This window comes from Thamnophis elegans, chromosome 9 (genome assembly GCF_009769535.1).
Source record: "Thamnophis elegans isolate rThaEle1 chromosome 9, rThaEle1.pri, whole genome shotgun sequence".
NCBI classification, from domain to species: domain Eukaryota; kingdom Metazoa; phylum Chordata; class Lepidosauria; order Squamata; family Colubridae; genus Thamnophis; species Thamnophis elegans.
The window spans coordinates 43,051,737-43,067,521 of record NC_045549.1 but is presented as its reverse complement, the minus strand read 5'-3'; the positions used below and the strand labels follow the sequence as shown (position 1 = coordinate 43,067,521).

The following is a 15,785-nucleotide window of genomic DNA, read 5'->3' as shown; positions in this document are numbered from 1 at the left end:
ACCGCCTCCTGCCATTTACCTCCCAACAACCAATAAGATCACACAGATTTGGCTTCCTCCGGATGCCATCGACCGGACAATGCCGGCTGGCGGCTCCCCAAGGGAGGGCCTTCTCTGTAGCTGCACCGGCCTTGTGGGACGAGCTACCCACAGAGATCCGGACCCTCACCACTCTCCCGGCCTTCTGTAAAGCGACCAAGACCTGGCTGTTCCACAGGGCTGGGGCTGTTGATTAATTTCCAGCTCCACTTGATGGAATGGATGTTGTATTAATTTTAATATTGTATTTTTAAATATTTTAAATGTTTTACTTTGTTGTGAGCCGCCCAGAGTCCCTAGGGAGTGGGCGGCATACAAATTCTATTAAAGTTAAAAGTTAAAGTTAAATATGTTCCGCTTGGCTTCTAGGTGCTTGCTAAGAAAGGATTTTTTGAAATGACCATCAGTTCATTAGTATTTCTTATGCAGTAATAAACATACTCTGATGCTAAGGAATTCTACTCCCCCTCCCCACCTGAACTCTGTTCCAACTGCCAGTTGCCTCACATTCCATTACCTCAGTTCAAATTGGCAAACTTTCCACTCCTTCATTCAGGAGCAGTCTGGGCTCTTTACAGTATTAAACGTCGGTACCTCATCAAAATGTCTACATCTTCCACCAATGGAACTGCTTCCAGACTCAAGGCAGCGGGAGCGATATTCCCTTATGTGTTTCAATCATCGACCACCGAGCCAACGGATTGAACCAGAGTGAACTGGATTTCTCCTGCATTGCAGGAGTTTCATAGGAGTACATAGTTTCATTGTGAAGCATGGGTATCCAGCTAGTTTGTGATAAGCAGCTAGGACAGAGTGCCAGGCAATCAGCTTGCGAGAAGTGGAGAAAGAAGCTGAGATCTGGAAATGGTTCTCTTTATGTCAGTTTCATTTTCAGATAATTTACTTAAAGGGATCGAGGAACTTAATAAGACTGCTGTGAGGACAAACCTTTCTAATAGAAAAAGACAAGAAATAACAAAACAACTCCATTTCAAATGTATGTTTGTTATATACTTTATTAGAGAAATCTAACTTTTCGATTTCAGAAGTCCTCTCTCCCTACTTTTCTAAAAATTCTGCTGAATTAAAAAAAATCAGAAACTGGAAAAAAATCTTTACAATTTTAAGCAGTTGTAACTGAATATGTGTCCTGCCTGTGCAAAAAACAAACAAACAACCCCAATGTTTCTTACACTGTACCTTCATTTATTCTTCATATTAAAAAAAAACATATATAGTATTTTGAAACAAATCAACTAAGCATATGCAGTCATGTCGCCTTATCGGAACAGGCAGTTTAAGTGTAGAATGAGCCATATCTTTGCAAATTAATTGTCATATCTTTGGGATGTGCAGTACTAATATTGAAGGCTGGGCATAAAACTTTCCTACGCATTCATGGCTATTTTAGCACCGATATTGCGTTTTCGAAGTTCCGGAAACCTTGAAAACAAAACAAACCTTGACATAAGACCGGCACTAAAATTCTAAGTGGTTTTACACTTTCTCCCTCTCTTACTTCCTACCCAATCTTGTTGAGTGGCTTCAAGACAAAACACTTAAATTCTAATCTTATCTAATCTGGACTAACTCTAGATCTTCCGGTTGATTTAGGGGGAATCACCTGGATTTGTACAACCCAGATCTGGGAGGCTTATTCTTTCTCAGCGGGTTTTAATGGGAAAACGCCACTTTCTGCCTCCACCTCCCAGTTTTCAAAGCTATCCAGAAAACTCCCTTTCCGCAATGATACGATTTAAAAAAAAAAAAAACTGCTATAAATTGCATATAAAACTTGCTATAAAACTGCTACGTTTTAAACCAAAAAAGAACCAACCTAACGTTTTTCGAAGCCGAGGTTTCATAATAGAGACGCTTTACGACTCCCAACACGAATCATTTCCTCCAATTTTGCGGCAGTCAGTTTGCGCATGCGCGGTGCCGTTAGCGAGGATCCTAGGGAAGGAGGCATGGCGGAACTCGAGTGAGTTTTGATACATAGGAAAATCTATTTCCATCTCCCGATAGGTCGCAGTTTTAGAAAGTTTGTGGGACTGTATATTCATAAATAGAGGCTAAATGAAAAGGGTGGGTAAGTTTTCGCTGAATCGGTAGAGAAAGATCGTTGCGGGAAAATCTTGATTTCTTAGAAGCTTTACCTGGATGGGACAGGAACGTTTGCGGGTCCAAATGCATTTAACCACAAATTTAAATAGGAAACGGCACCTTCCCTCCCAAAGGAGAGTTTAAATGTAGTCTCTCTCATAATATGTATGCCCCCAGTGAGACTACCAGGGGTTCTGGCTAAGTATGAAGGTCTGATAACAATTGTCGGTGGGTGTAAAATAGCTTTCTTTAAATACATATGCACTGAGTTATACTAAATAATGATTGCTTTTTCTTTAGGCCTCCAAAGAAGATTCCTCTGGTACCAGAAAACATCCTAAAGAAAAGAAAAGTCTATCAGGCAATCAAGGCCACCCAGGCAAAGCAAGCCCTACTTGACAAGAGAAAGGTAGGGTTCACCTAAAGTAGGGCAAACCATGTTATAAGATTGGTAACATCAAGAGCCTGGATTGCTTTGGGCAGAAATATTCTCAAACAGGATTGTTTGGGACTGGGAGATTAAGGAGCAGCAAATACCAGAGGATTTTCTTTTTTTTAAAAAAAAAATCAAATTTAAAACATGCAGTATGAATAAAAATCTAAGTTTATCGTGCTCTCTTTTCAGTTGGTTTACAGGTATTGATGTCATATCTGATATGTTCTGTGGTTTGTCCTCACATTTTATGGTTCCTTCTCCAAAAATAGGTAGTGTCTCCTCATTGTCTCTTGCAGGTTGATGCTTACATTTCACAAAACTTCCCTTCCACTTTTCATGTTCATTATTTATAAAAACCTAGTTATAATATTCTTCATGTAGTTGTAGGAATCATAGTAGCTTACTGAGATCTAATTTGTTATAGTAGACTAGAACTGGGAGACTCTAGTTCTCACTTAGGAATAAAAGCTTGCCAGTCACTCTTCTTTCAGCCCAATTCACAGTGTTGTGGTAGTGATGACTGAGAAAGGAGTATTAGGTATGTATGCCACCTTGAGTTGATTAAAATAAAAGGCAGGTCAAAATAAAAATCAATGCATAAATACTGTGATTGAGTGTTATGCCTAAGTGGTGAATTTCATAAACATAAAAACTTTTTAAATATGTTAATTTTTGCTATAACAAAACTTTTGTTTCATCAAAAACCAGACTTATTTTTCACTTGGCCCCATTTATCCCTTATCTAATTAACTCTTAACCCTTAGATCACTATCATTGGAAGCTTTTTAAAACACTTAAAGGTAAAGGTTCCCCCACACATGCTTACTAGTCGTTTCTGGCTTTAGAGGGGGTGCTCATCTCCGTTTTTAAGCTGAAGGGCCAGCACTATCCAAAAACTTCTCCATGGTCATGTGACCAGCATGACTAAATACCAAAGGTGCTCGGAGCGCTGTTACCTTCCCACCAAGGTGGTTCCTATTTTTCTACTTGCATTTTTTACGTGCTTTCAAACTTCTAGGTTGGCAGAAGCTGTGCCAAGTAATGGGAGCTCACTCCGTTATGCAGCACTAGGGATTCAAACCGCTGAATTGCTGACCTGATCTACAAGCTCAGCATCAGCCACTGAACCAGCACGTCACTTTAAAACACATAGTTCTCATTAAAATTGCAGTATATAAATAGCAATGCAGTGATTTAAGTATGTGTATTTTTTTAAAAAAACTTGTTTTTGTCTTTTAACAGCATCAGAGTGGAAAACAGATCAGATTCAAACGCCTTGAAGTTTTTTTGAGAGACTCTCAGAGAAAACACAGAGATGATGTCCGTCTGCGACGCATGGAACATAAGCCTGGACAGATGACAATGCCTGATGGACACAAATTGGCATTTGCTGTACGAATTGCAGTGTAAGGAACACTTCATTCTCTATGATTATTTTAATAGGAGTTTGCTCCTATTGCTTCTAAATGAATAAAAATAACTCTGAAGTAAGGGTAGCTTGTTCTCACCAATAAGGGATTGTAAATTAATTACCTTAATAGGGTAGCTCCTTCCTGATGAATTGACATACTTGTGGGAAGACTGCCCTCTCTCTCTGATAGTTGGAATTGTTAAGAACTGGCAAGGAATTTATTTACAATATTAAAATTACAGATGACTACAATCTATTATATATTTTATTATATCTGGTTTTATGGCTGTAAAAATGATTTGATTTGATCTTGTAAAGTGCAGATCCACTTGCTTACATAAACAGCTACTTTTTATAGGTGTACTGAGCTTAGAATAGTGGAGAGCATTCTGGATAATAGAAAAGGTAACAAATGAGTAATATAGATAAGCATCTCACTCCCATCTCCAGATTGAGCATCTAAATCGTAGTGCAGCAGTACACATCACAGTGAAATTGATAATAATCTTTAGTGCTACCACAGTGATAATTTATAATAATCTTTAGTGATAGCACTAAAGATTATTAACTGGGTATTTGGTATTGAATCCTCAATTCTAAGATTTATACAAGTATTTAAATATAACTTGCTTTTTTTTTAACATATCAGACCTTTAAATCAGGCCATTTTATACTCAAGTTGATGCTTTCTATGTGTCTTTAATTTCTAAAATTTCAGATGACATGGAAGTACTTTGAGCTAGAGTCTCAGATCATTGTACGTTAAGAAAAGACTTGACACCTGAAAATAATCATTGCATGTGTTGTATCAAGACAGCTATGTCTGAAAATTAGCTATTGAATTAAAAGGATTTTAGGTTTGCAATAGTATTGTGCACCATTGACAGATATCTCTGTTATTTTTTGTTGTTGGAAAATCCAAGATGCAGATTTGCCTAATGACAATATTTACTTCTGTTGATTTAGAATTAAAGGAGTCAGTTCTCGGGTGCGACTTGTGATACAGAGGCTGAGATTAAGAAAGATTTACAGTGGCACATTTGTTAAATTGACACCAGCTTCATTAAAAATGCTGCAAACAGTGGAGCCTTATGTGGCATGGGGGTTAGTATGTATTTTTTAAAATTACATAGAAGTATGATTAATGGCGATGCCGAAAATGGATAACAAATGCATACTAATAGATTATAAATACTATTTTTATTATATATGAATTATTTGCGGTATTGCACATTTTTAAATTTGAATCATGGTAATAAATTGATGGAACAATCCAAATTTTAGACTATAAGTGCTGTGACATTGGAAGGTTGAAATATTAAGCTGGCAGAAAGAAAATAAGAATGGAGATAATGTGCATATTTTTGAAAAGGCAATTTAAGATGAAATTTTCATAATTGTTCAGGTTTTTGGAAGATACAAAATGTAATGTCTTAAAAACAAAAGCTAGATAGCAAGAATATATAGTACAGTACTTTCCTTTTTGGATCAGTTTGGACAAATTATTCCATTGAGATATTGTAAATTGTCTTGAGTTTTTTGTTATTTCCAAAATTATTACTAGATTTATATTTACACAGGTATCCCAATCTTAAATCTATTCGAGAGTTGATACTGAAACGAGGCCATGCAAAGATCCAAAATAAAAAGGTTGCTTTGACAGATAATGTTCTGATAGAGGAACATCTAGGTAAGATAACAAATGGCATGGGATGTTGGGACAGTGTTTCTTTGCAATCTGGTGACGATTGAAAGGCATTTCATTTCCAAAACACTTTTTTTTTTCTGTCCATAGGAAACCATGGAATTATTTGTCTGGAAGATGTTATTCATGAAGTTTACTCTGCTGGAAAGTACTTTAATGAAGTCAATAATTTTTTGTGGCCATTCTGTCTGTCCGTCGCTCGGCATGCAGCCCGTAATAAAATGGGATTTCAGAAAGAGATTGGTAATCCTGGATTTCGAGGCAATGATATTAATCAGCTTGTACGTCTTTTGAACTAGAGCCATGTAAGTACTGCATTGACTTGCCAATTGTTGGGTTCTGAACTCATCAGCTTATAGCACTAGAGTGATACGTCAAAAATAACTTTCTCAGAAATGATACTGGTCAACTATTTCTGCCAGACCAGATACAAATGTGTTTGTGAAGTCATCAGAAGTCAAATTAAACAAGTTTTACACCAAAATCCAGATTGTAATCATGTGACTGTGGGGAAACTGCAACTAAGATAAGTACAAGGACTGACTGTTCAGCATCATTATATATGTCAATTCACTGAACAAGTGATCATTAAATGAGGACTGTATTCTGTTATTTTCACATGTCATGAAGATCCCAATAAACCACAAGTAGGAATAGCGTAAGATTCAAGTCAGGGCTATTCAATTGTGTTGTATTCTGTATAACTCCAATGGTATAAATCCCCATAACTGAGGAGCTGTCTGACCCCAATGGGATCCCACCCCACCTGTGCCAATAGAAGGGCCTTGCTCGGGACCTTTTTATCCAAGCAATTCTGGCTGGCAGGATCCAGAAGAGCCTTTCTACTTTGGCTTCCGTCCTGGACATTACACCTCTTAAGGTGAGATCTGCTTCCACCTTTTTGAAAGAGCCTTAAAATCTGGCTCTGCTGATGGACCTGGGTCCCAGATGGGAGTGTGCCAACTCAAGGTGGTTAATGGATTAAATAGAAGATCCCACCTCCCCTCCACTGTATATTCATCTTAACTAATTCTGTTAATTGTACTGTTATATCTACTGTTGAAATGTTTTATAATATTGCTTTTTCACCATGTAAGCCACCAGTCGTGATAGCAAGATGGGTATGTAAATTCAGTAAATTATTAAATTATCTAAGTCCCATTCAAATGAAATGTACCGAGTTTTAAAGTTTTGTTCTTAAAATTTGCAATATTGTGATAAGATTATATCTCATTTGTAACTTCTTTTTAAACTTGCTTTCAGTTCAGTTTTAAAATATTTTCTTAGCATTCCTTGTCAAAAAGTAAATATCATTTCGATGCTTTTAAAAATGACCTGTACTGTTTTTCAGAAAAATGTTTTCAGAGGAAATTCTGGAAGGCATCCATTTGTACTCCATGATGTACATTCGTTTCCCAGAAGCTTCTGAGATAATGTGGCATAGTTATTTCATAATTGGAGGAGGAAAACAAAGATAATCCAGCAACTAGGCTTCAAGTAAATTGATGTGATCAACAACAGTAAAGTATGATTATGTGTATTGAAAATGGAAAAAGAATTTGTAAAATCTCAGACATGTGAATCATCTACAGATTTTGATTTCCAAATTTATATGTAAAGGGCAATGGAGAAACTGAGGGACAATAAGCAATGCAACCTGATATACACAGATTTCCCTACGTGTGTGTAAATACAATTTATCTAAAATTATTTTATAAAAGCTATTGTAAAATATCTTTTTAAGTTAAAGCTTTTGTGCTTGTGGTGAGATGGAGGCAAACAAATTTAATAAATAAAAGAATGAAATATAGGTACTGAATTCCTTTGGCTCAGTTTATATATAAGTTGAATTAGGGTTGAACACAATAAAGTTTTATTTTGGAACCAGGACGAACCATTGTGTTTGAGTTTATAAAACAAGTCAGTCATGCTTTGTCAAAACCAAAACAATGTGCGTTGGTGATAAGAGATTTTAATATAACAAAATGCAGAAAGGCAAGGCTGGGCTATGTTGCTCCATTTACCCCAAAAGACTTTTATTCCTCATTTTCTCCTTCAGCGGCTTCTTTCAGCTGATATTTTTGATTTTTCTTCCCTCACATCTTATCTACAACCCACCTCTGCTTTTGTTTAGTGCTTAAAAAGCTTGCTATGCATGTTCCTTTTTAGGATAATTCAAAACAAAAGTATTTTCACATAGGATTCTTATAATTATCAGTACTTCCAAAACTTTATTTCAAATCGGTCTGGACCATTTGTAACTTTCCAGAATCAAAATTCCAATCACCTTTTGCTGCTTATTCTCAAAGATTTTTTAAAATGTTTTTAAACTTCTGTTTAAAGCTTTTTGTTAAGGATTAAAGGAGAGTCACCTGCACTTTACTGTGGATTCAAAGGTTCGTAATAACTGAAAAGCAGTTAAACAATTTCTAAGTGTTTAGAAAAGGAAGTATGTTCTTTTGAAAGGTGCCAGCCTTGGTTTGAGCAAAAGATGGCTTTCCCTAATCACCCAGAGTTCTAAATTTGTAAAAGACTGCTGTCTCGTCACAAGGAGCAACTATATGGAATACTTGTGGGTGAACTCAAGTTCTTTCCTTGTCCATTGTTTATTCTGCGTAGTCATTTTCAAATTGCCAATTCTTCCCTGAAAGTCTAGGGTTCAGTTTTCATATAGGATCTATTTAGAAAGTATATTTATACCATTCCAGTTGCAACAATGGACTACCACCTTGAATCTTCCATTTTGTATAGTTGTTTACTTATTTGCCCTATTGCAGTAGTCAACATTGGAATATTTGTAAGGTAAATTTTTAACTTGCAGGATGTGTTTGTATCCAATATGCAAAATCATATATAGTCATTTGAAAAAGAAAGTACACCTTCTTTGAGTTCTGTGGTTTTGCATCTAAGGACATATAAAAATCATCTGGTCCTTTAGCAGTTCTTAAAAGTAGATAAATACAAGCTCAGATTAAAAACAAGACGACATATACCATGTCATCATTTATTATACAAAAAAAGCCAAAGTGGATAAGCCATGTGTAAAAAAGCTAAATACACCTTGATTCAGTAGTGTGTAGAATCATCTTTAGCAGCAATAACTTGAGGTAATAATTTTCTGTATGAATTTAACAGTCTCACATAATTGTGGGAAAATTTGGCCCACTCTTCTTCACAACATTGCTTCAATTCATTGGGGTTTGTGGACATTTGTTTATGCACTGCTCTCTTGAGGTCTCGCCACAGCATTTCAATTGGGTTGAGGTCTGGACTTGAATTGGGTCATTGAAACATTTTTTTCAGCCGTTCTGTTGTAGATTTGAGGTCTGCTTGGGATCATTATGCTATTATATATTGAATAAGCTAGCTGTCGGACATGTTATCACATTTAACTTTAGAATATGTTGAATTTTCATAGTTGACTCAATGACTGCAAGGCACACAGGTCCTGTGGCTGCAAAACAAGCCCAAATCATCACCCCACCCTACCCCCAACGGTCACTATGCTTGACAGTTGGTATGAGATGTGTTCTGTTGATATGCCGTGTTTGTCACTGGGCATTATGACCAAACATCTGTTATCTCTACAAGAGAAATCTTGTGATTTGTTCAAATGAAACTTTTTAAACCTAAGCCATGTTGCCATGCTCTTTATAGAGGAGAGGCTTTCTCCTGGCAACCCTTCCAAACCAAACATACTTGGTCAACCTTTTTCTAATTGTACTGTCATAAATGTTAAGAATTAACATGCTGAGGCCTCTAGAGTGAGATGTAACTTGGATTTTTTGCAATTTCTCATGTCTGACCTTGAGGTGAATTTGCTGAATTGTCCACTCCTGGGAAGATTGCAACTGTCTTGAATGTTTTCCACTTGTGAATGATCTTCCCCATTGTAGAATGATGGACTTTGGATTGTTTCACTTCTCAGAACGATGGGAAGTGACAATTGCTTCTCTTAAGTTCATTGGTGATGTATTTTTTGCATTGTGATAACACATACCTCAATGCTGGAGACCAGCACTCTCTTAATACTTCAGCTTTTATAAAGGTAGTCATACTTGCCGATGATAATCAGTTGATCAAAGACAATTGATTAGCAACACTTGGCTGCTACGTAGCGTCTTCATATCTAAGGAAGTACCGTAGTAAAGGTGTACTTAGTTTTTCGCATATGGTTTCTCGAGTTGCTTTCTTTTTGTAAAATAAATGATGGTATTGTGTAATATATGCTGTTCATCTGAGGTTGTATTTACTTCTTTTAACTGCTAAGGACCAGATGATTTTTATATGTCCTCATATTTAAAACCATAGAACTAAAATAGAGTGTACTTTTTCACATAACTAGTTTATCTGTAATACAGCTTTTTGACTTCAAACAAATACCGTATTTTTCAGAGTATAAGATGCACCTCTTTCCCTCAAAAAAAGTGGCTAAAAATCTGGGTGTGTCTTATACACTGAATACAGCACTTTTGCCTCCCAAAACCCCACCCCTTCACAAAAATGCCCATGCATAGCCTTTAGGAGGCTTTCAAAGTGCTTTGGGTGCTAGGGAGGGCAGAAATGAGCGACAAACAGACCGTTTCTTGCTCAATTTTGCCCCCCTGCAGCCCCCAGCACTTTATAAGCCTCCTAAAGGCTACGCATGCCCTTTTTTCTAAAACAAAAAAAGGTCGTTTTTGAGAGGTCTGCAGAGTGCAAAAACTTTTTTTAAAAATTTGCCTCTTCAAAATCTTGGTGCGTCTTATACTCTGAAAAATACAGTAACTATTTCACTAATTAAGATAAGACCAAATAAAAACCATATGAATTTATTTTTTACTAAAAATGACATTTACATTATACATTCTATTACATGGAAACCACTGACAGAATTCAATTGTAATATTGAAAGGACAGGATTCTAGTCTTAATGTATATTTACAAGATGATGCTTCAGCTTAGAGAACCAAGCTGGCATTTTGAAAAAATCTTAATTACTGTTGGGTAATGAATCTTACAAAAGGGTACATATACAATGTTATTTACTAAATCACAGCAAGGTGTCCTTTTTGTAGGCCACCATACTGCTAACTTTGTGTATTGTAGTAGTGAAAGAACGAAGACGGACTTCTTCAGAATTAGTAATGAACTGTGGTCCTGACTCCTCCCACTTTTCTGGAACAGACAGTTCTTTGTCTGTGAATATGAGTAAGTCAAATGCACCTGGAAGAATCACAGATGAATGATTATTTTGCTACATTTACATGCATCTGGAATAAACATTTAAAGAAAACTATCCATTTCTTGAGTGCAACATATAAGCTTAAAGTAACAAAAGAACCAAGTCAATTATGACTTGTTTAGCAAACCATAATTAAAAATCCCAATTTATGAGGTGTGACCCCAGTTACATAAATCATGGGAAACCACCAAGTTGTAACTCCTGAACTCTTGTCCCTTACCCCTGTATGCCATCCAGAATTATTGATTGTAAGCTAGGCAACTATTTAAACATGACAAATATTGCAACTTTAGTCAGCTTCATATTAGTAGAGATGGTTTGCAGGCATTTGGTCACAGGACTCATACAGAATTTTTGTGAAAATTGCAATTAGATAGTACACGTGAAATGTACCAAAATCAAACTTACACTCCCTCATTAAGCAATAATACTTACAGGTAGTTTCTAATAGAGGAAGGAATGTCACTGTAGCTGTTATTTGTCTGATAATAGATTTGATTTCATCCTGGATAGCTTTCTGAGATTTCTGCCTTGGTGCACTAAAATAGCAATTAAAAGTTCTCAGTATAAAAGAAGATAAAATATAAATCAAATAGTCTTTACCACTAATATTACTACCTGGCAGGCATAATAGACTAACTTCCTAAATGATTAACATGTCCAAGATGAGAAGTTAATACAAGCATTGCAATCAATTTTCTGTACTTTTTCCAAATTATCTGATCCATTGGTAGCAATTATAAGCCTTAAAACTAAATCTAATAACCTAATATTAAACCTAATAACTGCACATTTTGGCTATAACTTTTATGAATTCAATCTGCTATTTCTCTTCTTTGGAACACTTTCAGTGTTATTATGGAGACAAAACAGGTAGTACAACTGATAACAGATGTTAATATTTGTGAAATAGCTTTAAAATTATTACTCTGGCAGTAAAGCAGAGACACATACCAAATAATGAACAAGAATGTTCTTGGTGCTCAATAACATGTTGAATGGGGATCTTTGTAAGACCCGAATAATGCTACAAACATCATAAAGCAAAGCCTGTGATGAGGGCTGGGCTAGCTATATACTTCAGGAATAACAAGAACTTTTGAATAAGAAATAATGGGGGTGGGGGGCTACATTTTCCATTTTCCAACAAATATACTTACTTTTCATTTTTGGCAGTTTTGTCACATTCAATGTCAAATTGCCATCTTTCAAGAACTTCACTGGTTTCCTTACTAGAGATAACTACCACTAGCCGTTGGACAAGGCATTCAAAGAGCCATTCTAAGAAGAGCAAGAAGTTAGTTTCCTGAATTCTACAAATGAGAAACTGTCAAATACATGGGCACCTTATCTATCACACTTGTATCAACAGACAATTCATGGCTTATTTAACAAGATTAAATATGCCAAATAAGTAATACAGAAAATTAAAAATACATAACATTCTTATATATCCCCTGGTGTAGTTGGATCATTATCCTATATATGTACATAATATTGCTTTGCTTGACTATATGAGATGTGAAATTAAGATAAACTGGAACATTTCCCGAGGACAACTGAAAAACATTATACCAGTAGCTATAAGGCAGGTAAGCCTGCTATTTATGTGGTCACACACTGGAATTCAGAGGCAACTAAATTAGAGTTCCTGAGCAGATTCTTCTTGGTCTCAAACACTTGATTCTCAATGAGCCCTAGCAAAACAAAAAGGCTGATGAGATGCAGCTAGAAAAATGCAGATGGCAAATGCAACCAAACATGGCAATGCAACCCATGTTTAGGTATCAGTGATATGCCTGCCCTATGGAGCTTGCAAATCATGCTAACTTGTTTATGAGTAGTTGAACCCTATTGGGCAAAGAAGCTTTACCTTTTTATTTATATATTATTTGTATATATGCCAAAAACTGAGAAATAGTAATACCATAATACAAAAATACAGAAAGATAAAAAAAAAAGTTGAGAAAGATACATACACAGAGTATGTATACATATATACGTACATATACATATCGTATAGGTCGTATTTTGGGAAAACACAGTATGTGTATGTTTGTGTATATATATATATAGTACATATACACACACACACTACACATATATTAAATGTATATACAGTGTGTGTGTGCGTGTGTAGAGAATGGATGGATGCAGTCACAGTGGCAATGAGATCACAGTTGGAACAGCTGAACAGGTTAAAGCAGATTATGAAAATTCTACCATTTCTAATGGTCGACAATAGCTTTATGGCACATAATTTACTGAAGTAAAATGTGAGCAGATAAATTGGTAGCAAAATTTGAGTAAATATAAAAGTGCTGCAAAGCAAAAGCAGATCTAGTATTGAATAGATACACTACCATTTAACATCACAATGATATTATATGGGAAATGCAGTAATCAATTTAAATGACCATTAAAAAAATCAGCATGTAACTGTTCTTAATTCATTTGTCTTCCTTTCTTTTGGTATTATGCCTATAAGATTACAACTTTGTATAAACATTGCAAAGCATCTAAATATTTTGATCCTTGATTAAACAAAGTATACCTTTCAGTTGTCCTACAACATTGTTCAGATAATTTTTAAGTTCAGAGTCTGCAGTAACAAGCATGGTAAGACCATATTTTTGAACACGTGTAAATGTTTCAGCAGGATATATTCCACGTTGATATAAGATACTGTTGATACCATAGGCTGAAAGAAGAAAATATACATACAGTACTGTATCTGATTATCTAAAAAGCAGTATCATAATAGCAATAGCAGTTAGACTTATATACTGCTTCACAGTGCTTTACAGCCCTATCTAAACAGTTTACAGAGTCAGCATATTGCCCCCAAACAATCTGGGTCCTCATTTTACATATCTTGGAAGGATGGAAGGCCATCTACCTTGAGCTGGTCAGGATCAAACTGCTGGCAGTGTATTCTGTGCCACCATGGCTCTTTGTCATGTGTTGTTATAATTATTATACCAATTAATATTAGCAAACTCAAAGATATACAACTGGTACATGCTGAAAAAGCTATTTATCTTGGCATTTGAGACCTTCTGTTTACTACTCATGGCCATTGTGTTATGTTGTTTTAATATTTATTTTGTTTGTATTTTAAGCCTTCCCCAAGCTGGCAACTTTAGGTCATAAACACTGTTTATTATATATGACATAGGGGTTGGATATCTGAGAGATCACTTATTTCAAAAATTGTTTCTGCTGTATGATCCTACATACTGATTCTACAGTATGATCCAGCAGAATGGATGTTCTCTAGATCCTTAACATTAAATGTTGCCATATTGTAGGACTTAGAAATTGTGCCTTCTGTCACAGCCTCTACCTTATGGAATAACATCCCTCAAAGATAAGAATGTTTCTGGAGATCCAGGTGGCTTCATGTCTTAGAAGGGACTAGAACTCATAGTTTCCTGCTTTCTAGACTAGTGCCTTAACCACTTCACCAGGTATATGATTGCTTTGCATATACAGGTAGTCCTTGACTTACAAAAGTTCATTTAGTGAACTTTTACAACACTGAAGTTACAACACTGAAAAAAATGATTTATGACCAGTTTTCAAGCTAACAACCATTGTAGTCACATGATCAAAATTCCAACGCTTGGCAATTGAGTCATATTTCTGATTATTCCAGTATCCCAAGATCACCTTTTCTCACAAGCAAATGGGGAAGTCAGATTCACTGTACAATCGTGTTACTAAATTAACAACTGCAGTAATTCACTTAACAAATGTAGCAAGAAGGGTCATAAACTGGGGCAAAACTCACTTCACTGTCTCACTTAGCAACAGAAATTTTGAACTCAATTGTGGTCATAAATCAAGAATTACCTGCACCAAGGTATACTACTGGGACATAAAATTTCAGATTCTGTATATTGCACCAAATCCTAGGACTTTCTTTCTCATCATATCCAACAACCAATTACTGTATTCTGAACAAACCTTAAAGCTGTGCCTTAAACGCAGCCAAGATGCAGACCAGAATTGAGTCTCCCAAACCTCCATTAGATTTGCTCTTCACATTCATTTTAAGTTAAGCATTTCTTCCTTACCGAGGCTGAAGTTACTGTCTCCCACGTTTGAGAATAAACGTATACATGGTTAAGCAGTTAACGTCCTTCAAATTGCTTTAGGTCCTCTCCAGGCACATTGCCTTTTTTTGCACTATACTGCAAATTTAAGTTCTTAGCATTTTGTGCTTGTTCTAAAGAGCCAAGCCAGACACAATTACTGCAAGGATAACTCGTGGCGATGGAAGGAGAACGAAGGAAAAGATAAAAAGAACGAATCGAGTGCAGCACTCTCGCAATGAGCCCCCACTTCATTGCCCCAAAACGCAACTCGGAGTCCTTCCCCTGCCCCCTCCCCCGAGTCTCGGCCGAGTCCATCTATCCGGGTGCAAATTCCACCGGACACAAAAGGACTTGTGGTCGAGCACCATCCCTGGGAATAAGTCTCATAAAGCAGAAAGAAAGCCGGAAGGATGTGGGTCCCTCTCTTCCGACCGAGCTGGCTCATGTTCTTAAACCAGCATTACTTCCGTCCCTACCCGCCCGGTTACTCACAGAAAAACTCCGCCACAGTCTCGGCGCTGCCCCGCAAGGTGATGCCCTGCTCCCGGCTTTGCTGTTTCGCCATTCGGCGTCCGAAACAGTGAAACAGATCTGGGCTGAAACGGAAGCGAAAAAAACAAGCCCTTCTTTACCCTACAGGCCCAGATAGGAAACGAGAAGACGTCCCGCCACCTATTTAAAATATAGCTCCGCCTCTCTCACTTCTCGCGGGAGTACAAGGCGATTCACGCTACTGCGACCGAACAGCCGGTGGCGTATGTGCT

At 36.6% G+C, this 15,785-nt stretch overlaps 2 protein-coding genes across 2 annotated transcripts; one reads left to right on the top strand and one right to left on the bottom strand.

Annotated features, from left to right (window-relative positions):
* Positions 1-1,936: 1,936 nt before the first annotated feature.
* RPL7L1 (ribosomal protein L7 like 1) lies at positions 1,937-7,507 on the top strand. Its single transcript, XM_032224576.1, has 7 exons — positions 1,937-2,023; positions 2,446-2,554; positions 3,824-3,987; positions 4,959-5,096; positions 5,573-5,682; positions 5,788-6,002; positions 7,049-7,507. Exons 1-6 carry the CDS (start codon positions 1,971-1,973, stop codon positions 5,994-5,996), a joined length of 783 nt encoding a protein of 260 aa, XP_032080467.1. The 5' UTR covers positions 1,937-1,970; the 3' UTR covers positions 5,997-6,002; positions 7,049-7,507.
* Positions 7,508-10,492: 2,985 nt separating this feature from the next.
* Positions 10,493-15,779, bottom strand: MAD2L1 (mitotic arrest deficient 2 like 1). The gene is made up of 6 exons (XM_032224545.1): positions 15,724-15,779; positions 15,514-15,617; positions 13,476-13,622; positions 12,082-12,202; positions 11,357-11,460; positions 10,493-10,902 (listed from the first exon to the last, which is right to left on the bottom strand). Exons 2-6 carry the CDS (start codon positions 15,584-15,586, stop codon positions 10,730-10,732), a joined length of 618 nt encoding a protein of 205 aa, XP_032080436.1. The 5' UTR covers positions 15,587-15,617; positions 15,724-15,779; the 3' UTR covers positions 10,493-10,729.
* Positions 15,780-15,785: the final 6 nt, after the last annotated feature.